Source organism: Echiichthys vipera, assembly GCF_963691815.1.
Source record: "Echiichthys vipera genome assembly, chromosome: 6".
Taxonomy (NCBI): domain Eukaryota; kingdom Metazoa; phylum Chordata; class Actinopteri; order Perciformes; family Trachinidae; genus Echiichthys; species Echiichthys vipera.
In genome coordinates, this window is record NC_139831.1 from 20,745,173 (window position 1) to 20,771,575 (window position 26,403).

Consider the following 26,403-nt stretch of genomic DNA (forward strand, 5'->3'; position numbering starts at 1 on the left):
GATATTTGACAGGTGGACAGAGCCCTCTCCTCACCTACAGCGACATCAGAGAATATGCCTCCCAGACATCAAACTGTCTCAAAGTCAGGGAGCTGCTGACAGCGAGTTACAGGGGGCAGCTGTCGTTACCTTATGATTTGTGCAGTGCGTCACGCCCCAAGGTGATTTTACTGGCTCTGTCCTTAAAATAAAATCTGCTCTTCTCACAGAGGCTATGAGAAGAATGTCACAAAAATAATTGCAAAGGGCTGTTTTACTGTTGGACTGCCCTGTCTAAATCTGCAGACTAAGGGCGGACTCACACTGTCCTCCCGGACCGAGACCCGGACTTTAGGGTACTTGTCCCCCCTCCCTCTCCCCCCCGCGCCCCAGCCCCGTTTGTACTCACACTGCCTGGGCCTCGGCCAATCCTTCTTGCTGTCCATACGCCATCACGCCGTAACACGTCACACGCTTCGATCGCGTGTGTGTGGCTTTGTTTACAAATCTTTCCATAGTCCTCGGAGTTTTTGTGCGTCTTGTCGACTGTTTTTGAATATTTTCATCCGACCAAATGTGCAGTAAACACTCCACCTCCGCACCACACCAACGTGAACCTTTCACCGCCATTGTTGTTGTTGTTAAATGTCCGCGCATGGTCCGTCCTTCTATTTACATGTCCGAACAGGCGGACATACCGCTACTGCCGTAGGGCTCGTGCTCGTGCTCGTACACGTGCGCACGCTCATGCTCGTACATGTGCAAACGGCTCCGCTAAAGCCCACCTCTTTCAAGCGGGCTGTGGACGGTCCGCTGGCCGCAGTTGAGCGCGGAGCGGGTGCACTCACATGGCTTAAAGGTACTAGACTTTAGCTGAAAAACCGGTTTTGGCCGCGGCCAAAAGGACAATGTGATCACGCCCTAAGGGCGCGCTCACACTATCCTCCCGGACCGAGACCCGGACTTTAGGGTACTTGTCCCCCCTCCCTCTCCCCCCCGCGCCCCAGCCCCGTTTGTACTCACACTGCCAGGGCCTCGGCCAATACTTCTTGCTGTCCATACGCCATCACGCCGTAACACGTCACACGCATTGATCGCGTGTGTGTGGCTTTGTTTACAAATCTTTCCACAGACAGTTTTTGTGCGTCTTGTCGACTGTTTTTGAATATTTTCATCCGACCAAATCTGCAGTAAACACTCCACCTCCGCATCACACCAACATGAACCTTTCACCGCCATTGTTGTTGTTGTTAAATGTCCGCGCATGGTCCGTCCTTCTATTTACATGTCCGAACGGGCGGACATAACGCTACTGCAGTAGGGCTCGTGCTCGTGCGCGTACACGTGCGCACGCTCGTGCTCGTACATGTGCAAACGGCTCCGCTAAAGCCCACCTATTTCAAGCGGGCCGTGGCGGCCCAGCTGGCCCCAGTTGAGCGCGGAGCGGGTGCGCTCACACTACTTAAAGGTACTAGACTTTAGCTGAAAAAACGGTTTTGGCCGCGGCCAAAAGGACAATGTGATCACGCCCTAAGGGCGCGCTCACACTATCCTCCCGGACCGAGACCCGGACTTTAGGGTACTTGTCCCCCCTCCCTCTCCCCCCCGCGCCCCAGCCCCGTTTGTACTCACACTGCCAGGGCCTCGGCCAATACTTCTTGCTGTCCATACGCCATCACGCCGTAACACGTCACACGCATTGATCGCGTGTGTGTGGCTTTGTTTACAAATCTTTCCACAGACAGTTTTTGTGCGTCTTGTCGACTGTTTTTGAATATTTTCATCCGACCAAATCTGCAGTAAACACTCCACCTCCGCATCACACCAACATGAACCTTTCACCGCCATTGTTGTTGTTGTTAAATGTCCGCGCATGGTCCGTCCTTCTATTTACATGTCCGAACAGGCGGACATAACGCTACTGCAGTAGGGCTCGTGCTCGTGCGCGTACACGTGCGCACGCTCGTGCTCGTACATGTGCAAACGGCTCCGCTAAAGCCCACCTATTTCAAGCGGGCCGTGGCGGCCCAGCTGGCCCCAGTTGAGCGCGGAGCGGGTGCGCTCACACTACTTAAAGGTACTAGACTTTAGCTGAAAAACCGGTTTTGGCCGCGGCCAAAAGGATAATGTGATCACGCCCTAAGATGAGATTTAAGCCGGCTTTCTAGTTGTCACAATGCTGTAATTTCAGCTTTCTCCCTTTCTTCTCCTAACTACGAGATTTTGGATACCATGTGGTTATATATGCCATACAGAGGAGATACAGGTGGAACTGAATATTTACAACAGTGGAGAGTCTGACCATTACAATATTAAATATTTATTACCATATTTTGCCACAGCATGAAAAATACTATTAACATTTCATTTACTGTGAATTTGCTGTGCAAACAGCACTACCTTGACAAAATCCCCTTTAATTCAAATACAGGCTATTGTTGTCATTTCTCGACAGTCGTGTCGTGAGTGCCCACCGTGAGCTATCATTTCTGATCCTCCCACATTCACAGGTTATCTGTTGCACAGGCCACAGTAGGTGATATCTCTGCCCCACTGAGCAGCATTGTCTGGGTTGAAAGAGATGCCTATGAGTCACTACAGATTTGTATCTAAAACTATGCCCCTATTCCCTCAAGAACAAGAGCATCTCTACATCCCATAAAGCAGTTTACGGTTGTTCAGAGACCTTCAGCTATTTTTAGATGTGAGGGCTACAAATCCATTACAGAAGGGAGGTATTGAGACAGCTGGATAAGCACAAGTAGCGGCAGAGGCGTAATAATGCACCTCTATCTCTCCACATCATCTTCCTTCTGCCCATATCACCACCAAATACATTTCCCTGTCAATCAGTATTGTATTTTGCCTTAAGCATGACCTGTTGAGATTGAAATGCTTTTGAATTTTAATATTAATGGGAAAATGCTTGCTCTGAGCTTGCTTTGCATTCAAAGCCAGGGAAGAGGTGAAGGATCAGAAATGAAGTAGCAACACTCTTGAAGAACACAACTCATGCCTCACTCGCCTTTCTACCTGATAGCAGCAACAGATGGGACTCTGAAGTATTTTGCTCCCAATATGTTTCATACCAGCTTGTACCTTCATTTCCCCTCTTGAAATGCACAGGCAACACATTACACTTGATTTACAAATTCATTTATAGTTCACAGTTTCTCATACCAAGCCCCGGGGAAGAAGACATTTATTTGATGCTGCCCTGGCTGGCAGCGTCAAGACATTTCTCATAGATAGTATGCAGGTTGGTTATTTGGTAGGGCACAAAAGGCTGTAGAATGCCAATATTTTTTTAATGTTCTTCACTTGCAACACTACAGCTACCTGCTCTTTCTGACCTTTTTTCCCCTTGTTTGTTCTCCCCACCTGTCTTCTCTCCTCCTTTGCCACCTTTGTCCCTCTCTGTTGATCCATTACAGACTCCAGAGGAGTTGGACGACTCTGACTTTGAGACTGAAGACTTTGATGTTCGCAGCAGGACCAGTGTACAGACCGAGGATGACCAGCTTATTGCCGGCCAGAGTGCACGGGTAAGATTTCTATAGCTTCTTGTAGTATTTACAGACCAGTTCTGATTTCAAGTGGCATCAACAGCTGATTAGAAGTGTGAGATATGTTTAAAAGAGAAATGCATATACATAATTGAAATACACACATTTTATATTTGATATTTTTCATATAGGATATTGCATTCACTAGTGCAACACAGAACAGGTGTGAAGATGTTTAAATATTGACCTACAAGTTTGTATTACATGCTTCAGTGAAGTTGTTTATATTATTTATGATCTTTTGTGATTGTACGCTCATGTTAATGTTGACAGAGCCATTGTTGTTCTGTCAAACACTCCACCCCCATACCTACTGTTAATGGGTTCCGCACAGTTGGCTTGGCGCCACCAGGCTGAAGTTTTTCCTCCCACAACTTTTAGAACTGGGTGTCATTTGTTGTGTTGAACATAGTAGTTTCCTAAAATTCAAAGACATTAAGTGAGTTCAAGACTTAAAAAGACTTCAATTATACTTCAGCCTCTCGTCCTCTAACCAGGCATAAAAAATCCCTCACCTTTCGGTGAAATTCCCTCTTTTGAAAACAAAATAGGCGACCTACGTGAATCATGTAGGCATCATGTCATTGACACATAATGTTTGCTAACCCCTGCCCCTTTCCACCCATATTAATATGTCAAAACACTTTTTCAAAACCCATATTCATCTTGTCAAAACACACTCTTTAAGGGCTTGGTTTTTTCATTCTTCTGCAGACTGCACATTACATGAGAGAAGTTGTAAGTCTTGTTCATGTATAGCATAATGTGACTATGTATGGATAAATACTTTATTATACATTCATACTGTCTTGTAATTCTGCTTGATTTTTCTCTCAAAATGCATCAGATTGATGCTTTTAAACATGAAATAATTATTTATGCCATTTGTTCATTAAGTATCATTTCCCTGTGTCAACCAGTCAATTTGTGTTGGTGGCTAATATGTTGAATGTTTAGGTTAAACCTTTCCTACCTAAAAGACTCAGATAATGAATGATTCTGCTATTGTTTGCCCCCTCCAAAGATGAGGTGAAAATGGAGAGTTAAAATAAAATAAAGAATAATAAATTAATCTCAAAAATCCCTAGCGGTGGTGTGATCCATCAGTACATTTCCATGCTTTAGTTTTCTTAACTGAATATTATCTGGCAGTTTTTTAGGTAGAGGCTTTTCATCTCTGCACATTCCTCAACAGCTTTATTCAAGCTTAGGTGACTCCAGAGAGAGACTCCTATTTACCAGTAATGGAATGAACGCTCTCGATTTCCTGCTCTTAAGTGTCTCCCTCAAAAGCTCATTCATTGAATGTCTGATTGCCTCTTTGAAAACTGCCCTTTAAGCCCAAGAAGATGGATAGAAATGGTGCTAAACACATTTGCACATGATATTAAGTACCGCTAAATAAATGCCCTTATATTGATCTTCTTCAGTGGCCAGAGGCATAGAGTTCAATAAATGTATATTTTTTTCCGGGAGATGTCACATACTATTACTTAGTGGCTGTGAACCTCCTTTTGAACCCGGCTTTTGTAGCTGAAAAAAACAAAAAACAAAAAATTACAGTCCAGACTTAACATAGGACAATCTGTGAAATGTCCATTTTAAAAACAATATTTGCAGGACAGACAGCAATTCATGTAGTCGTATTTCAGTCTTAAAACTTCGCTCCAATTCAGCACAAAAAGTTTAAAAAAAAAAAAAAAATGTTCATTGATATATACTTATACACTTTATTAGGTTCACCTAATAAAAAAAAATCGAATGCAGCCCAATACAACATCTTAGCTATTTATTCTACCTTTACAGTGATAATAGAAAATAGGATATTTATTAGAAAGTAATTTCAAAATAATGCAGTGCAGTAAAACACCAGTAACTACGACCTCATTACGAAACATTATGTTGAACATTTTTCTGAATATTTTAACAAAAGCTATTAAAAGAACCTGTGGTAGAGCTGTTGTACTGGATTGCATTAGATTGTTTTGGTGGACCTAATAAATTGGCCAGGAAGTAAAGTGATCATTCAAGGAAGTTTAAAAAAAAACATGTAAGAATGTATGAAAGAAGTTGCTCATGCTCTTGGCTGGCAAATACATGTGCATTCATGGAAAACATAGGAGATGATGTAAAACAAAATGCCCTGGAGACAGAAATGGCTTCTGAAACGGTTTGTTGAGGGCTTGTGTTCTAACCCTCTGTGTTTCCCATAATTCCTCCTTCAGGCTATCATGGCTCAGTTGCCCCAGGAGCAGAAGGCAAAGATTGCCGAACAGGTGGCTAGCTTCCAGGAAGAGAAGAGCAAGCTGGATGCAGAAGTATCCAAGTGGGATGACAGTGGCAATGACATCATTGTGTTGGCTAAACAGATGTGCATGATCATGATGGAGATGACTGACTTCACAAGGTACGTTTGGACTAACAGCTTGGCTCACACCCAGAGTAATTTTCCTCCCCCACAAATGATGGCCCATTTCGTAATTGTAGATATTTCTCTGGCCTGAGAAGACATCTGAAGGAATGGTTTGTAGTACGGCTGCACATATTAACTTTGTAGTGTGCTACAGGACTGATATGCATATGTACTCTTACCATGCCCATCTTAATATTCCAGTGGTCGTGCAGTTAAAGCACAATGCCTCCAAGATAGAATGCATGTTTAAGTTAAGCCTAATACAATCACCCAATAAGCCTACATTTGTTTCCCAACATTTGCCCATATCTGCACAATACAATGCACCCAGTTTAACACTACTGTTCATGCATCAAAGCTCTTTATTTTCCTTAAGCAGCACTGTAGGTAGGATTTTGTTCTTGATTATTTTTCCTTCCTCCCCTAATCTTAATATGCACAACCATAAGCAGTGCATCACATCTCCCTCTCTCTGGTACATGAATAAAGCTGGGTGTGCACTGTAAATCTTAAATAGACTGTCTCACTCAGCAGAGCTGGTTTATAAGGTGGCAATATTTGCCCTTGTCAGTGTTTGTTGAGCCAATGTACATGGTAGAGAAGGGGTTTAAACAAAAACAACAACAAATTCGGAATCATAACCTGTCCTGGAGAAATGGTATGAAACATCCTAGGACTAAATATGGCTTCTAAATATGCTGCTGTTTCTGAAACCTATGATCACAAGCAGGGTGAAAATTTACAAACTCGTTTCATATATCAGAAATGTTCGAATTTCAGTATTTTTTTTTAATCTAAAAACACAAATACTTTAAGTGGGACGTATATTGCGGGTGTGCAGGTTCCCCATTCTATTACACTGCAGCCGGGTTCACGGCTGTAGCGGTCGTTTAAAAAAAAGTTGTTGCCATTAGTTACTTGCAAAAATACATGGAAAATAGAGTCCAGGTTGCAAAATACTTAATCAACATCATATAGGTTTTATGTGTCAAGCCATCCTAATGTAATGTAAAGGATGACACCACCATTTAAATAAACCCGATTTGTTACTCCCAAAATAATCAACACTCTCAGACAGTATTCATGTAATGATTTCTAATATTGTAAAATGTTGGTTTTCCTAAGCACTGTTCGTAAAACCCTTAAAAACCCTTAAAAACACAAGGATAGAACAGAAACAATTTTTTTATTTTTGTTATTTTTGGATATAGCATACAAGTTGTGTAATAGGTTTACGATCGTGTGTAAGCATGGGTTATCTGACATTGGAATTTGTCGTCATGTGCTCATATTGACACACTCTGATGTGAGTTGGACATCATTTCTGTCTCTGCGGGATCGTCTAGCTCACACAGTGCGACTGCGTTTGTGTGGAGGATGTGAGAAGACATTTTGCCTAGCTGTGTTTGTATGACTGTGCCTTTTTACAATTTTCAAGTTAATTACTCAGAGGACATTATGTGCCTAACTCTGAGTCACATCCGTAATGACTATGAAATGCCGCCTCTCCATCTTCTGAATGGGTCAAAGATCCCGTCTCCTCGGCCAAAGAAGTACAATACCGGAAAGTTGTAGAAGAGTCTCAAATACTAACACAGCCAGTGATCAGACTGAGGTCACACATAACCCTGCAATCTTTTATTTGCTGCTTATTCATCCAAAGGACCGAGAAAAAATAATTGCAGCCTTTTGCATTACAACCACTGTAGACATGCATGTGAATGGAATGCAAATGATGCTGCTACCATCCATGCTTCTTTATTAGATGGCGCCAGCTGTGTGTATATGTTTTAAGAGGTTATTGATCGCAGCAACATCTTTACATAAGGCTGCTTCTCTCTGTTTTACAATATATAGCAGACCCAAGAAATTCAGGGATTCAAATGGAAAATATCTCTCCAATAAGGAACACAGCCTACTGAAGTTTTTTTTTTTACTGGAAAACATCTAATGCATGTCCACCATCAATGTTTCTTTATCAAGTAAATTTATTCATTTTGCAAGATTCCAAATTTGTTTTGGTGGGTCCTCCCAATCAAAAACAACAAAGCTACTCAGGCAGGAAAAAAAATAGCCAATAGATATTTAAGAATACAAAAAAAATAGAATACAATTTTCATATCTTCCACTGAATGCAAGATGAGCATATTTGGTCAGGTTTTTGCATCTTTATACTAATCATAAAGATATTGTGTTGGTACTGAACATCAGGTGTTCTTTTTGCTTACGTGTAGCTGCTCCCATCTCATCCTGAGAGCAAAAGCTAAGATCACTAAATCACATGCCAGTTAGGCTCCAGAGAACGGTTACTTCTGGACTACTTCACAGTAGTTTACCTTTGAGCAATACAAAGAGAAATGCTGTTTTGATTGGATGCCCTGACGAGGCTCTTTTTTATAGGCAGTGACTGGATTTTAAACCATAAAAAAACAAGTCTCTTATCTCCTGCATATTTCATCTAGGATTTAATAACAAGCAAACACCCTAAATTGTCTTAAATAAAAAAGATGTTTCTAATATGGTTCCATAGTTGGATCATCAGTAGCGAACGTGTTCCTAATTAAATGTGTATTGGATATTCACCTGGCTAACCTGTGCAACTGTCACCTAGCACCGACAACCATGTGATGTCCAGAGCTTATGAGTGTTCTTCACGTTGTCCTGATTTCAGCCTCGCATCTGGATTTGCATTTTAGAAACTTAACTAAGATGGCAGTTCATGAATTACTTTATTTGTTCTTTGTTTGCATCATTCAGTAAACTATAAAATAAGTTTTATTTGTAGCTCAGGTTTTGAATACCTTAAAAACAATATTGTTGACTAATATTTATCTTGGCTTGCCAGGTTTTGAATTCCGAGTATTTGTGGTAAAGATTAAATGTCTTTGACCTTAGTTATGGTCAATGAGTTCAGATTCACTTTCTAAGTTTTTTTTTACTTTTATGACTGTATTGTCAATATTGCAGTTTCTATTGCGTTTGCTAATATATGGGTTAAGATCACATCTTAGTTCTGACTTTTCTTGGCTTTTTGTGACTTTTCTTATTTGTCATTATGAGAACTTGGATTTCCGTCTGTATATGCCTGTGTGAGTGTCTGTCGGGAGGAATATATATATATATATATATATATATCTTCAGATTATGCCTTGACTCTCACATGCGGCAGTAGCACATGGAAGGTCAGTTGCTGGCTAATTCAGCCAGGCACAAATGATTGCCCCCTTAACCTTGAGCTGGCTCAAAGCCCTGCCAAGGTTAATGCTATATGAGGTAAGTGTTCTGGACCTCTCTCTTGACAAATCTGCAGAGAGTGAGAGAGATTCTTGTCAACTCCTGCATCGCTTATGGTCGTATGGCAGAACTCATGAATAAGGCATGTGGCTTGGAAACATGCAACATATTTTGGAGCTTTTTTAGACCCTCCTGTGCTGTGGACTGCTCGGTCTGATGTGGCTTGCACCCATCTGGTGGCCTGCAGCTGTCACCAGATCTCAAGTCCCTGGTTTTTTCTTCATTTACAAATCCACTACAAAAATATTGCAAGGTAGTCCTCCTGTCAGGAGTTCTTGTCTGTCGCATTGGCCTCTTTGTGCTGTTACCTATCGTAATTTCGCCACTCAAGCGGAGCTGGAGAAGGTGAATAAATTTAACAGCTGGCCCTTTATTTCTCGAGGCTAAAGCAAGAGATATTTTTAGAAAAGAAATCAGTGGTTAGGGAGAAATCAGTAGTTTCTATGTTTATGCATTGTGGTGGGATGTTTTCTTATTGAGGCTAACTACAGCATTAAACTAGCAACACTATTAAACACACCCCATGCAGGCTTTCTTTCTTTTTTTTTCCAGGACCCATCACAATACATCCAGCTCTATCTCAAGGGGTTGACTTGTCCCCCAAAAGCTTTCAGTCTGTGCTTTGACGCGTGGCCTCTTCCACTAGGACCCTGACTTGCTTTACAGCATAGCAAGAGAGGGGAAGGGTTAGAGATGAGAATAAAGAGGAAGCGAGAGAACACACAACAAAATTCCATCTGTTCTGGGTTGGATGGCTCATTTTTTAGCCTGGAGAGAGCAGCTTTGAATCCAATTTGTGCTTCTTGCCAACTGTGTCCCAGAGTCCCTTGTGGGGGCATGAAAAAAAGGCAAATAGCTGACGAGCTTTACAGCGGGTCAGGCCAGGGCTGGACTGACCTGTCATGGGACAGGCTTCGTTTGGCCCTTGAATAGTCAAGGTTGGATGTTTAACATCAGGACAATAACCAAAGTCATTGAATGGAATCATAGTCTCATCACTCTACTTTCAATTCCCTTTTTTTTTTCTTTGGCTCTCCTTTTTTGTCCCATTCTTGGATGAAAATGGCAATACAAATGACAAGCTAGTGTGTTTTTGTGTGTAAGGTTTTTGAGGGCAACCGACATTTCTCCGCCAACAGACATGAAACCAGTCTGATTTGTGTCTTAGTGTTCTAATAAACCCCTCAGAGCTGTTTGAATAAAAGAGACCAAGTATGAGAATCTGTGTTGTGATAAAAACATGTGATACTTTTGACCACAGTAATATGACAGCCTCTTGATTCATGGTTTCTTTAGAATTCCTTAGGATTTCCTCGCAACTGACCGTTACAACACACAGTATACCAGAAAAACCAACGACTTACAGACAGCTAAAATACAATTTGCTATATATATATATATATATATATACATGTGTGTGTGTGTGTGTGTGTATATATATATATATATATATATATATATATATATACACATGTGTGTGTGTGTGTGTGTGTATATAATATATACAATTCTTATTGTTGGTTAATGGTTCAAAAGTTAATCAATAAAATCCCTAGTACAACAGCATAAACGGAATGCGGCGCAGTTGAGGGGCGGGCGACACTGCTGGAGCGGTTTTGGTTGACCGTTTAATGTTGATATGGCATATTGATGAACAAGGCCATTTGAAAATGGCACTTCATATGAAAAAGGTTGCCAACCCCTGCCATAAAATTAAGCTTCTCTATCCGTACTTGCCTTTGAACGAAAAAACAACCTTCCAAAACAAACAGCTGCCTCATGTAGGAGATGTTGCTCCTGCATATTGAATGAGGCTGCAGCAGATCAGAAACAGTGACTGATCTTTTCACTTTTTTTCCCCAGGGGAAAAGGGCCACTGAAGAATACGTCTGATGTCATCAGCGCTGCCAAGAAAATTGCAGAGGCAGGATCACGAATGGACAAGCTGGGCCGCACCATCGCAGACAATGTAAGTTGTTGATGAACACCCGCCCCAGAGGATTTGATGTAGCGTACACCTTTGTGCTAGCAAAGCTACAAATTATGCAATTTCCTTCTTTAACCCTTCTCCAGTTTCCTATTAACTATACTTTCCCTTCACATATTGGTGATGTAAGACCTCAGAAGGAGCTCTAAGAATCTGAATTTCATGTGCATATTCTGTGTTAAAAGACAAGGGCACATCTGTCAAGTATCAGTCATGTATTAATAATGGGTGCATTTCATATTTGTGATGATGACTTATCTACGTCCAAAGTTATATTTACTATCGACCAAGTAATGAATGTTTTGACTATGGTACACACAAGTTAACACCATGTGTAGTTGAGTAAAGTTTTTCATTACCCAAATGCACAACTCTTTCTCTGCTCCCGTGTTGCTGAAGGAACTGACATTTTTGCATGCTTTTGTGCTCGTGCAGAGTTTAAAAAAAAAAAAGCAAAGCTTTCATCCTGATTGCATCTTGACATCCCTTCCTTTTGTTTCTAAATGTTGTCCTTAACAGCACTGTGTGTGAGCCTGATTTAAAGACTCGGAATAGGAGTTATGGAATTTTCTGTGCCCTTATTACTTTAAGAGTTGTTTACAAAAAGTAACAAACCAACATTCAGTACACGGTGAAATGTATTTTTTGCTTTGTTTTTCATTATTTAATTTTTTTTCTCATTTGCACGTTTAGGAGCAAATCCAAGTAGAAGGCTCACACAGCAGATCCCTTCAGATGTTAACAACTACTATGATTTGCGTTATTCATGAGACACCCCTTACCAGTCTTTGCCAATTTCTTTCAGGATCAAACACTCCCTCCCTCTCTCGTTCTTCCATCTCCCACTCCCCAATTCCCGATTCCATCATCCCTCCACATCTATCCCTTACCTCAGAGACTGTGGTCCTTGACATTGGGAAACACACATTCAATTATCCATGGCCTCATATTTCACTTAAATACTTGCACTGTACCACTCCTCAGGGAGACACTCTACATGATTTATCCCCCAACTTATTCATTTGCCATCTCCTAGGCGGAGACTTATAGCCTCTTTGTCTGCAATATGTATACATTTTGTTGTTAAATCATGGAATAGTTTAGTTTTGATGTTTGCAACAAGACATGGTTGTCAGATTGAGGTCTTGTCCTGTGAAGACATGGGATACTTATGTGGTTTAGATGTAGCAGCTGTGGGTTTGTTCCATTTCTATTTAAGAACCCAGTCGCTCAGGAAGGCACACACTGCCTTTAGATGTTTGTATTAAGATCTCAGTTTTGATAACACCAGAGGCTTTGTCAGTCTCTTTTGCTCTGCTTTTGTTGACATTTCTGTATGTCAAGTACCTTTTTTTCTTTTTGTTAGCAGTTGTTGGCGGGAATTATGCCAACACTACTGGCCCTGCACGACTGATATATTCTTTTAATGTGACCTCAGATCAGAATCAGAAATACTTTAATAATCCCAGGGGGAAATTGTTTAGATCCCTAATAATACAGGCCCATGACTGTCAAGAAATAAAAATTGTATCTGTTCTGACCTAATTGCATCCGAATCATCTGAATAGGGAATAAGCCGTTCTGGAAAGCGACTTTTTTATGCCTCACTGCCACTTTTGAAGATGCTTATTCACTTTAATGAAAACACTGTTATCCTCCAAAGAAAACAGATGGGCAGGTGTGTGTGTGTGTGTGTGTGTGTGTGTGTGTGTGTGTGTGTGTGTGTGTGTGTGTGTGTGTGTGTGTGTGTGTGTGTGTGTGTGTGTGTGTGTGTGTGTGTGTGTGTGTGTGTGTGTGTGTGTGTGTGTGTGTGTGTGTGTGTGTGTGTGTGTGTGTGTGTGTGTGTGTGTGTGTGTGTGTGTGTGTGTGTGTGTGTGTGTGTGTGTGTGTGTGTGTGTGTGTGTGTGTGTGTGTGTGTGTGTGTGTGTGTGTGTGTGTGTGTGTTTCATGTTCTCCCTTGCTTGACTATTTGTAGGTACTTGTTTCTTTTTCTTATCCTCTGTGGATATGTTTGTGTGTGTGTGTATACTATTAGGGGATTTTGGGGTATGAAGCACTCAAAGTATGAATAAATGAAGAGCTTTGGCTGTTGGAACAGACGTCTTTGCCACGAGTGAGGACCCCAGCAGCCTCTGAACCAGTCCAGCTGTCCCTCTCAGCCTTTCTCTCTCAGCAGACACCAAAACACTAGCAGGCCAGGCGACACTCACCCCTTACACATCAGCCAGGGATAGACATGGGGTGGGGAGGAAATGATAGAGAGATGGAAGAGGTAGAAAGAAGGGGGAGTGAATCTGTGTGGAGAGAGGAATAACCCTCCTGAGAGATGAATCCATTAAGAGTGCTTCGCCTTTTAATTAGGAATATAATTGCCAGGTGGCGAATTTTAAAAAAAATGTATTTATTTACGCAGGCAGTTTATATTTAGGGCCATATCGCTTACAGTGAAGGAGATGCTTCAGGCTTCCTTACAGCAAAGGCATGGTACGTTGTGATGGTCTACATACTCCAGCAGCAAAGTTAAGTGAATCACCACCAAGATGCACACATACTGTCAGAGTCAGAGGAGCAAAGGCAATGCTGGGACTGCTCATTAACCTAGGCATATTAATCACTTGTGCTCTGTGCCTCTGGCCTGGATGGTCTATGAGGGTTTACTTCTCATATAAAACACATCAGCAGATGGTCCCAGACTGATAGCACAGCATCTCACCACACATTTTCCTTCGCAAGATTGTGTCATGGCATGTTTTCTTGCGTGCATATTGTGTTCCGCTGAGATGTTTAGGTGGACATGGTCTAGTTTAGGGGTTGCTGAAAAACAGTTAAATATGTGTAATAGAGCCTGATTAAAGTTTAAAGAAATGAGTGTAGTGCAGAGATGAGCTACAGGATTTAGGTCAGTGCCGTACAAAGGTCTGCACTGCAGTTTATTAAGAATTTATGACCCTCCTCTGCAGGGCACCTTATGAGAATTCCATCTGAGCAGGCGGGTAAACAAATAATGCTATGTAATTGAGATTTATAATGCAAATGTGTAAGCCACAATGTAGCCCATAAATTTATGCTGCTTGCTCACCACATAAACACTTGCATGTACACATACAAACACATGCACATAAAATAAGGCTTGCTTATTTAGAGAACATGTGTGCGCGTGTGTGTATGTGTGTGTGTGTGTGTGTGTGTGTGTGTGTGCGTGGTTGTGTGTGTGTGCGTGGTTGTGTGTGTGTGTGTGTGTGTGTGTGTGTGTGTGTGTGTGTGTGCGTGCGTGTGTGTGCGTGTGCGCGTGTGTGTGTGTGCGCGTGTGTGTGTGATTTTCATGATGTATACTGACATACATAGTGTACTTTTCCAATTTGCATTCAATCAGTGGAGATTTATGGTGATCCATGGGCTCTGTTGCTGGTCACAGTCTAATCCCAGCTCTGGCCCTAGACGCTTTACAGCAGACAGGGTTGTAAATTACCTACCGCAGTGGAGAGGCAAAATCACCCAGAGAGCCCACAAATTCTCAGCTCAGCAGTTCAAGGGTCAGCCCTCAGCCAACTGCAGTTCAGCCCATTTGAGTGAAGCCCACCTTATTTGCTGGTTGGAAAAATGTATCAACTCCCAATTGATTGTTTTTGGAATACATCTACCCATAGTAATTCAATATTTTAAAGCTTTCTGACAATCCTGAAGGCCCAATAAAGTAATTTAGTCTTGAAAGAGCCATATTTTGGTTCCCAAAGGGTAGCTTATCATTTGGGGGGGGACATAGAAAGAACAGCCAAAGAATGTATTGAGATGTTTGTATGACCATGATTTGCACAAAATAGTGTATAGCTATTTTGTCTGCCAAAACTTTGAAGGCCTTAGGTATCAACATGCAGTTACTAATCTGAGGTTTTGGGGCAGTCGACGTTCAGGCCAGATAAAAGTCAAAGTCTGAATGTCAAACATTAATATATAAATGTTTTAACATGTCTGTTGGTACTAACCTATTCTGCAGCAGCCCTGTTAAGTTATAAGTTTTGCTTACAAGTACGACAGGGAAATGACTGACAGGTGCAGCATGAGCATTAAAAATTGATGAGGGACATTTAATTGGTCCCTGTGGTTACTTCTAAAGTCTGTCTTTTTGGCTTGCCCCCAGCTTGATTTTCTCCTGTCATACCCGGACTCTCTGTCTGCATCAGTGTCACATTAACATTCCCAAGTGCCAGTGTGATTGAATTGTCCCCACGCAAATATGGAGCATCTTTTTAGCAGATGCATCGAGGAGAGGAGATCTGGCTATCATCATTCTGTTTGAAATGAATCTTGATTGATTTTGGTAGACCATGGCAGATTTATATTTAGCCATCAACAGTGACATAATCAGCACCAGACTGACAAAATCTAATGTACAGCACATAAACGGTAAAGTCCATCAACTAGGCTGTGCACAGAAAGCAGCGGCCTACTCAACTCCATCAGAGGTCCTGTGAGTAGGAAGTTTTCTCTGTTCGGGGTTTTATCCACTATTGTTTACTACATCATTTTTTCTGTGTTGCAGTGTATTCATCTTCATTGATCATATCCTGTCTCAGTTTTGTCACATCTTCTACATACGTTTCTGCTTAAAGTAGCAAAATTGTCTTTCCAATGGGTTGTATCCTAATTGTACACTATATGTCCCAGTGGCAGTCAGCACACTGTAACATATATTATGTATCCCTGCATCCCCTGTGGCAGGTGTGAGGTGTAATTGCAGATAAAGGTTCCCAGTGGTTTCTTGTTCTGAAGGTCCTTTCTCAGGTTAGGCACAGTTAGTTATCCACAGCCTTCTACCGCGTACACAGGAATACAAATGTCAGATTTTTTTCTCCCTCCCCTTGGAAGATGTTTTGTATATCAGATCAGTTAAGCAAAATGGTGAAAGAGGTTGGCTGGCCTAAGCTTTTGGATTTGTTTCCTTCTCACTAAACAGTGAAGCTTAGGTGTTTGTGTTTGTTTGACCTTGTCTTTTAACTATCAGGAGAACAAATTGGGCTGCCAGTACGTTATGATATATTGGGCTGATTTATAGTGTTAAGGCATAGTTATCGGTAGGGCGAGGCAATATGATGATACATATCGTCAAAGTACATTTTTTTTCTATTGCAGTGTCAAAAAAACAGTAGATGCACATTTGGATGTTTACATTCTGATCCTTGCACATTATGTTCATTTTGCGCTAAAGTTCTTAATGAAACGAGAAAACACTTTTCAATATTCATATATATATATATATATATTTATATTTATATTTATGAACTGATTTATATTGCGGTAGAAGATTTTGGCCATTTTGCCCAGTCCTATTTGTCAGTATTCTTTTGGAATTAAAAACATGTACTTTTTAGCTGTTTTACTGTACTGCCTCTGGTTCTCTAAACGCCCCACTGATAACTGAGGCCAGTGGGAGTATCAATTATGTCATGATAGGAAGTAACTGTATGACAAAACCTATCAGAAAATACTGCTGTGTTCATCGCCCTGTGGCACCCACCAACAGGTTGCTGGCAGCACCACATTAGAATGCTGCCTTGTCAGTAAATATTGGAAATTGGCATTTCCTCTGGATTATGCGTCCTGAAAGGTCAGTGCTGGTCGGCAGCTTCACAGTGGCTCTGCCTCTGTCTTTGTATAATGGAATTCAGCGGAACTGCATGGCATTTCCAATGATGGGACCTGACCTTCCTGATCATCTTTTATATCATGGACATTACCCAACACGTAGCCCAGTGAAATCTTTTTGTTCGATATCCTGCTCTGTCATTGTTATTGCCTCATTTCCTTTTCTTATTTTGTGGGCTGTGTGTTGTAAAGGGAAAATTATTTTTGCTTTGGTTTACACTATACTCTGAACCTTCTCTCGAGCAAAAGCGCTGACATGCTAAATAATGCAAAATAAGAGAGAGCATCCCACACACGTATGAAGTGAAAACCTCATTAGTATGGTATATACTTTAAAGTCATGTAAGGCATTGTTACTTAAAGGATTCAGTTATCAAATTATAATAATGATCTGCTATGTTTTGGCCCAACTTGGATGTTTCACCTTTATTTTCCTGAGAAGGCACTTATAGCCAGCAGTGAAGAGGTGAGAACAACCCAGCAAGAACCATTGACATTTCTACCTGTGCTGCTGGCTCCTTTTGAAAGATGGTGACTCACCTTTTCTATTGGTTTGCCTTGAAAAGATATCCAGAGTATTGTGATGAAGTCTCTAGTTCCTCTCTCCCTGCTTTGCCATCTCTCAATAGTAGCTGACCAAGCAAGGTTAACTGTCCCAGTTCATAACTGGCCACACAGCAAGAGCCTATATCATCAGGCTCGAGGAACGTTTTTCAGCAGCACTCAGAGAAGACGAGAAAAAAAATGTAAATGATAGCCTCTAATGGTTGAAGTCACTATTAGAGGAGCCCATCACTCAGTGGGAACAAGAACAATTATCCTTTTCTCTTTCACACCAGAGCAAATTTTGTTTTGTGAAATGGAAATTAATTGTCTGAATTGTGAGACAGGATGTGACTTTTAACACGACTGCTTGGTTATGGCGCTTCTACGAGCTGCACAATTACTTACAGGTTGAACATATACCCACATTATTTGCATGATAATTATTCATACCATTTGGTATAAAAGCAGAGAGATAAGAGGTTTCTTTGTGACATGTGAGTAATCTACTGATACATGTGGTTTGTGGAAACATCGCTGTAGCACAGTGCAGGTGGTCCCTGAGGTACTTAGGCTCCTCAAACAATGATCACCTTGAGCACCTGAGCAAACCCAAGCCCACACACAGGGCTACTATTTGCATTACCAAAAACAACCCAAGGTGTCTCTCGTCTCTTCTCTGTGCAACTTCTGTATTCACATGTCACACTCAGAGCAGCCTTGCAGAGTTTCCTGAGTGCTGAGTGAAGCCAGCAGCTGAGCTGAGTATGAGCACAAGTGATGCTTTCACAGTGCCCTGATCTCAGCCGTCTGAATACTTCCCCAAGCCCTCATTAGCATGGCTGCTGCATTCAGCCTCATCCCAGGTCTTTGCTATTGCATGTGTGTGTTTGTACACACAAACGCACACTCTCTTACTTACTTAAACCCACCCCACCCCCCAAACTAAAGTTGAATCCCCCTGTCTACGTCCCATTTTCCCAGTTGGATTTCTCCCCCTTATTTACTTCTCCATACTGTTCCCCCTCTGGCTCCCTCTTCATCCTCGTCTTTCCTCCAACTACTTATTTTTCTCTGGTTCTTTCCTTCTTTTTTTTAAACCTTCCTTCCTCACGTTTTCCTCCGTCCCTCAGCCATGTATGCAGATCATCCCCTCCAGCCCTCTTTCCCCTCATCTCCTCTTCCTTACCTTTCTTTAATAGAATGTCAACTTTTACATTTCCCTCCTCTCTACTTAACCCATTCTTCTATTAATCAGGAATAGATGGTAGTGACGGAAGACTTAGTTTTTTTTCTTAATATTGTCAGAGGACATCTATAAAGCTCTTGATAAGGAAAGACATACTTGTAATGGTTTTAGTTTTATTTGTTTTTGTGACCTTTAATAGATGGGGTGGATTTCTTTGGTTATGGTATGTATTTTCTGTCCATATTTCACTATAGCACCTCATCATGTATGATATGTATGAATGAGCACAGTTGTGCTGGCCAGGGTGGTGTTTAAATGCGTTCAGCCATGGTTGTATGTCTGGGAGTGAATGCACTGCACTATATTAAGCAGAGCGCTCTACATTCCCACCAGGGATACTGACGCGCTCAGCAGGATTAGAAACATCATAAGTCCTAGTCTGTTTGAAGTGTCAAAAAATCTTGATACAAATATGTTTCCCATTCCTTCCTTTGCATAGAGAAACGAAAACAGGGGGTTCTTCAACCTATGTGGATTTAAAGCACTTTATTAGTGGTAATGGCATTATTGAGAGCTGTCCATTCTGTGTTATTTGCTCACTTATGGTCAGACAAAAGACCTCTTCAGTTTGTCTAGACACATTCAAACACTCTTGCACACTTCTGCTCGTCAGCACTGACCGCACCATCTCCTTCCTGCAGAGATTTCATCAATTAAAAGATTGGCTGCTATCGCCTCCCTTTAACCTTTTCCCCGCACTGATTAACAGCTGCCAAAGGACTCCTCCTTCAGACTGCCAAGCACCTGCAAATGCTGGTGTTTCAGCCAGTATTTTCTCTTGGCTTGCTCACTCGCATGGTCACCCCTGTGCTTTTCACAGGTACAGTTAGTTTAGTAGAGGATGTGAAAAGCTGGCAGCCTCTGATTATCTCTTACACACTCAGTCTCACCATGTCATGGTCATTGCTGACATACTGTTAGTGTGTCAGGTCACCCTGCTGAGATCTACAATCTGATATAAAGTGTAAGAGCCCCATCAGGGTGCTTACATCGCTCACTAGATGAGCAGCTAACAAGAGTACAGTGGCCTAATTACTATGCTGGCAGGGGACTTGTTTAGCAAAGTAGGAAAGAGATTGGAAATGGTGTTTCAAGGTAGAACCCGGGTCTAATTATGATGAGATGACATAATTCAAAAAGATTGCCAATGCTAAATGACATGCACTTCTGAAGCACCGACCATTCTGCCACTTTCAAGTGGGTTTTTATGGTAATTTACTGGATTTCTTGAAATTGATGGTATTTTTTTATGGCGCCAATGCATTGTGTTTTTTGTTCATAGCTGACTTTCAACAATATTGTAATGCCTTGTTGGGAACAAGAAAAAGGTTGTTTTTTTTTCAACTTGGTACTGAACCCCTGGTCTCTGTTTTGCCACATATTTTAAGCTTACTGTCATCCGCTACATGTTTCCTCTGAGAATAGTTGTATTTATTGAAGCCACTTTGAGTGCTTCTCAAGCTCTGAGCAGCTTATTCACACCTTTTGTACCTGAAGTCATTGTTTAAGTTGTTGGGATGGAGGGTTCTCAAACCGGCGGAAGGTGGGGTGATGACTTTGTTACGAGCCACGGCAGTGACACCTAGTATTGTGACTACTTGTGAGTCTGTGTGTAGGTGTGTAATAATGGCAAAATGTGGTCCTGGAGACATGTACTGTAGCGTGAACTAACACTGAGGTGGTTTTAAATATTTTGCCAGGTGTTTGTCTATGGACAGATTTTGCTCCTGCGATGACGTTGCAAACCTTGCAAGATGCAGTCACGAAACTACACGGGTGTATAGTTCAAATGTAAATGAAGGCATAGCTCAAAGATGGAATCCAAGCAGAATGTCATCTGAAGTAGGGAGGGGCCATGGTCTGGTGTTATCATATCAAAAATGTTTTCTAGTTATACATCAAATTAATTTATTTTCTACAAACACGGTTGCTGTTTACACTTTAGATCCAAACACTTTTGTTTCCAAAAAGACTACACAAGATTATTAACACCAATGTAATTGATTGACAGCAGTGTTTGCCTCCAAATATAATTTGCATTCTGTGTGACTTAATCGTGCTTAACCCTGTGAAGATGAGTTATCAATCTAGCAGGTTGTGGGCGTGCGTTATTCATTTTGGCTCTGAGCACTGCCCTAATGTGGGTGTCTACCTTACCCGTCACACTGCTACTAACTCATCTTGATAAATTGCGACATCATCGCGTCTGTAGAATCAAATACATATTCAGATTGAGTAGTACCAGCAAATGACTAAATTGATTCATTGTACAACGGCAAGCAGGTAGTATTATAAGCACAAAACGGCTTATGCTAATGTACTAATTAATGTGTATGTGCATTAGTTGACACGTTGTGGTTCTCCCTTGCAGTGTCCCGACTCTACCTGTAAGCAGGACTTGCTTGCCTACCTGCAGCGAATTGCCTTGTATTGCCACCAGCTGAACATCTGCAGCAAAGTCAAGGCAGAGGTGCAGAACCTGGGAGGAGAGCTGGTTGTCTCTGGGGTAAGTTCAACATAAGTTTAACATATGACACATTGTCTACAGTTTACAATCGTCATTGTGCCAAAGGCCCATGGGTAACTAAGTAGTAGTGGAGCAGCTGAAATGGGAGATTTGAAACCAGTCACAAAAAAGGTAAAGTGAAGTAGAAAATGCAGTCTTTCTCTGAAGGCTTAATGATACAATGTATTTTGATGAGAAAGAGAAATTGCATTTTTTTAATATGAAACCTCGAGTAAGAAAGATAATTTAATCAATAGAATGCATTGGATGCTTTCTAAAATGTTATCATCTGGTGTTGCCTACATACATTAAAAGACTTGGTGGCATCATTAGTTAATGATTAATTCTCTGAACTTTAATCTGCATTTCCTATTAATTATTGAGAAATTGATAACAGAAATAATGGCTTTCACTGTTCTGGAAATAACTAATGTTGCCCAAATGTTTTCTAACAATTTTACTACTTAAGATAAGGGCGGTGTTTGCAAATGCTTTAGGCATTAATTAACCACTTAGTTGCCAGTCAAATTCATTCAAATAGTTTTTTATTTGTAGGAAAGGATGAATTCCTCCCCCTTTTCTGTAGGGCTGAAAAAAAGACTATGCTTCTAATGCCCCCAGAGAGGTGTCACCAGTGTCACTGAGGCTATTAAATTGTGGAGATGAAATTAGTGTGACCTTTTCCATATTCTCAAATTTCACACATCTGTTTGTATGCCAGACTCTGAAAGGTCGTTTATTCTTCAGTACAAACACTTGAGTCTTGGTTTTGCCCCTGGAAAACTTGCAATAAAAAACTGGAAGGTATAAGAAAGACAGGAGCATTTTTGCCTCCATGTGACACAAATTCAAAACGGATGTAAATTCAAAACTAACATTTGTTGCTTTCACCATTTTATAAGGCTGACCGTTTCTCTTGTGTTCTCTTCCATGTACTCAGTTGGACAGCGCCATGTCCCTTATCCAGGCAGCAAAGAACCTGATGAACACGGTGGTGTCCACCGTAAAGGCCTCCTACGTTGCATCCACTAAGTACCAGAAGAGCAGAAACATGGAGGCCCTTAATATGCCAGCTATCTCCTGGAGGATGAAAGCTCCTGAGAAGAAGCCTCTGGTTAAGAGAGAGAAGCAGGACGACGGCCAAACCAACAGGGTCAAGAGGTCCTCTCAGAAGAAGCATATCAACCCTGTGCAGGCTCTGAGCGAGTTCAAAGCCATGGATAGCATCTAGACTCCCCTATTTGTGATTCAAGAGAACACAACATGTTGACCAATGAGTTTATATATAGATAGAGCTTGTCATTCTATCAAAAAAGAAAAAGGTTTTATCATATTCGTTCCACCTGCATAGACAACATAATATTCCTACACTGCCTCATATCTATTCCATAAATTCAGATTTGCTCTAGTCTGTGGCATTAACTGTTTCTTCTCTGGAGAAGGCAGTTGGAGGGAAATCAACTGGACAAATGCATTTTTCCTTTCACATTTCCCATTTTTCTCTTTCATGTTCATGGGAGGAAGGGGAGCGGATTGCATAGATATTATAACAACTAATTCCAAGAGGCTTCTGATTATTTTATATTCTAACCAGTTTTATAATAATATTGTGGGCTTGCTGGTGTTTTCCACTACAATGTTTGAGATGAATACCTTCCGTACGGCAAATATCAACTATGCAAAATCTGTCCGCCTTTTTTTTTAACTTGAGCAATAACTGGAGTTCATGTGGATGTGCTGGGCTAACTGGTAAGATTCTAAGTATGTTTTGGTTCAGCCGTAAGGAGCCAAAGTCAATTTATTTCCATGTGTGCCTGCCTTTTCTAACTTTATACATGCTTTGTTATGCCACTAAACAGCTCAGATAAGTGTAAACTGATCTAAACACCGTTTTTAGTGCAAAAGACTAATGACTTGTACTCTCTTCCATTTGGTCAAAATGTAATTTCTTTATAATTTAAACATCTCAAGTTGAATTTTCTGTTATGTTTTTTTGTTGTTTTTTCATCATGCATCAAGGTGACAGAGTATTCAGCGTCCTGTTTTGCTGCATAACTGGTACTTGTGCTAATGGCACACAGTTCAATCCAGTGCAGTCAAACTTTGTAAATAAGCCTCGGTCCCTCAGAGTCCGGGAGAACCCAGTGAGCTAAACAACGAGTAGATCCTGTGTCGTTACTCTCCAAAGCCGACAAGCTTCATTAACTGTCAATGAGACCAAACACCTCCACAATATAACAATGTTTCCAAATTGAGGGATCAATATGTTTTCTCTCCACAGCTAAGAGATAGGTGAGGAAAGGAGGGGATTTCACTGACTTTAAACTCTGCTTTTTTTTTGTTATTATAGTCCTTGTCCTTAAGCTTGAACACAATCTTTATACAAAACTAGAAACTATTTACCAGGAGTTTGAGCTTTAAACAGGAGTGTTTTTGTTATCTTCATGTAACAACTGTGGGCTGTTTCCCAGTCACACATAGTGTCTTTGTGCATAGTGGTGCATTGGTGTACAGCAAGGCTTTGAAACCCTCCTGCTTTGGTCTCAGGCTGAAACTTTGCTTTGATCGTTTGACATCTGTGAACTATAACAGGATGGGTATGTGTGGTTATCTGACAGGTGGATTTTTACTGTAGAACCAAGAATTTCGACAGTTTGTCTTTTGCTGTATTTGAGTTTGGATTTGAATCTTGAGTGATATCAAACTACTTTGCTGTGGATTTTTTGTTATTGAGAGCTGACTTATTAGTGCACAAGTTTCTTATATTCATGTGCCTGCTTTATATCTTAATAAACAATTAAATGAAACCGGGCATTTTCTTCTTTCTTATCCGCAGACTGAATAATTTTCTTCCTCTGTCCACTTTCCATATGTGCTTTGTTTTGCCATTATACCAGATCTGTGTTGTAGAAATCAGGGAAGTTAATTGTCTTTCTCAACAGTAAAATTAGTTTTACCACATACTCTAAATCTGCTGTTGTGCATAATTGAGGCATTATATTATTTATACATACCGCTGATAGTCTGCGTTACTTACTTGAGGGCTATATACATTATGCTCTTGTAATTCTGTAATTAGGTTGCTCCACTGTTGTGGGTTATATTCTCTTGAAAAATAAGTGCAGCTTGTAACATCAAACACATTCTTCAGTCTTCTGGTGCTATCCCTTTCACAGTAGCCAGTGCAGAAAATGCAGTGGGAGACCCTGGAAGTTGTCTGGTGACTTCATCCAGCCCTTACTGACAGATGTTTCCGAATCTTGTCGTCTCCCCAATTACACATTTTTGCTGTCTGATTCACCCTTTCTTCACCGTCGTAGGTTTGTTGTCTTCCTGTGTCGACTGCAGCATCATAGAAACGTCATAAACACACCCATTTGCTCTGTGTACACACCGGGCAATGAGTGGCTGCGGCTCCTTTCGCCTATGGGTTCATAAGGAGATTAAACAGTCTTTTTACTGAGAGGGTAAACTACTTGATGCCCGGTCCAACTCAATCGGCCATTTGTGTTCTCACATACAGTCCCGCCAGGTAATGTCTGCATTTTTCAGGTTTGCAGTGCATGTGTGAAAGGGGCTAGGTTACTTAAGATTGGATTTCTTTAGTGTTTCAGAATCACTTTGAACAACCCACAGAGCATGTGAAATAAATGGAGAGCACCATAGTGGGAGGAGAGTGAGGCTTCTCAGTTCTTGAACGCTGCCTTACTTTAAGATGTATTTTACAGATAATGGTTCATCACATTAGATATTACCGTAATAAATAAGGATAAGTATTGCAAAGCCGGAGGCGGAAAGTAACACAAAACACTGACTCAAATGGGAACTAAGACAACACTGGTCATCAAGACTCTTAAAATAGACAAAAAAAACAAAATAAATATATAGTATATATCACTCCTGTCCAATTGAATTAAGATGGGTGCTGTTCTCTGTGGTTCTTGCCAATAATAAAAGCATTTTTTCAAAAATGTCATGAAATTCCTGGGTAAAGTAAGCTTATAGGTCAAAACACTCCTGAACCAGTGTTATGATTAAACTCCAAATACGGTATTTTATCTAAATTCAACAAACATTAACAACTAGGTGTATAGCTGCAGCAAATTATTAAAGGGAATTGGAGGAGGTCTCAAAAAAACATTGCTTCATATAGTTAATAGTTGGTAATAAGACAATGTGTTTTGGGTTGTATATTTGTAATGATCTCATATCTGACTATGCATTTCGATATGAAGGTTTTGGGGAGTATTTATACGTGGTAAAGGAGTACTTCCAAAAACATACACACCACTTAAAAAACAACAACTGAAGACATAGCAACAAGACTGTTATCTATATATTATGGAGATGGACCCTTTTCAGCCTGTCAGTGAGTGCAAAGCAAGTGTGTGAATATTAGCAATGGCCCTTTTTGTGTTTTAAGTTATACTTCTTAATGTTGTGATTTTATTCTTCTTTCTCGTATATGTATTGTTTTTATAGTCAACATAGATGTATTTTTGGGACGTTTTTTTCCTATGAGCTTGTATTTTAATATTGTGTAAATAAATAGAAAATATCAACGATGGCTCCAGACGGTCCATGAAGTGTCATAGCTGATGTTAGCCATACCAATGAGTGCGCATGCACAGCAGCAGAGGTTAGCCACGTTAGTTGATTCCACCTGTGCTTTAATGAGTCAATGTATGCCATGAAAAACCGCCACAGTCGAGTTAGCTTCTGAACCGACAAAAAAATAAACTGGTAAATGTTAAAATGTTACTTCCTGCTGCTCTTTTGGACTTACGAGACAAACCAAACCTGTATGTTGACACCTAGACCGTTTTTACAAGCACTTTGATGTGTGTATAAAGAGATAATAGTGTTGTGGCAGATGCTGCTGCTGCTGCTAGAGTGGCTGGGGCACACAGTGGACCTGCATCCCCCAGACTTTGGACATTACCTTCGTTTAAAACTTGTAAAAACATTGTCCTTGAACAATAACAAGTTACACCCTGGAGGCCCAGCTGATCTTCAGGAGAAACATTATTCACCGACATAATAAGATGTTGTTGTTTCAGCAGCTACACTGTGTCCTCTTTGGTTTAACGGCATGTGATTTCTTTTTTTCCATAACTTTATTTGCAAATTCTCACAAACATCATGTGGCACAAACAGGTGTGGGTGCAGGAAGTTTCCCTTTCAATGAACATTACATTCTTACACTATGAAGACTTAAGTAAA

The 26,403-nt window shown here is 40.9% G+C and overlaps 1 protein-coding gene across 1 annotated transcript in view; it reads left to right on the top strand.

Moving 5' to 3' along the window:
• The window catches only part of ctnna1 (catenin (cadherin-associated protein), alpha 1), an 88,206-nt gene extending 63,750 nt beyond the window's left edge, over window positions 1-24,456 (top strand). The window contains exons 14-18 of the mRNA XM_083915563.1: window positions 3,414-3,524; window positions 5,771-5,952; window positions 11,116-11,221; window positions 21,046-21,180; window positions 22,121-24,456. Coding sequence (XP_083771689.1) covers window positions 3,414-3,524; window positions 5,771-5,952; window positions 11,116-11,221; window positions 21,046-21,180; window positions 22,121-22,411 — 825 coding nt within the window. The 3' untranslated portion in view covers window positions 22,412-24,456. The remainder of the gene's footprint in view (window positions 1-3,413; window positions 3,525-5,770; window positions 5,953-11,115; window positions 11,222-21,045; window positions 21,181-22,120) is intronic.
• The last annotated feature ends 1,947 nt before the right edge of the window (window positions 24,457-26,403 follow it).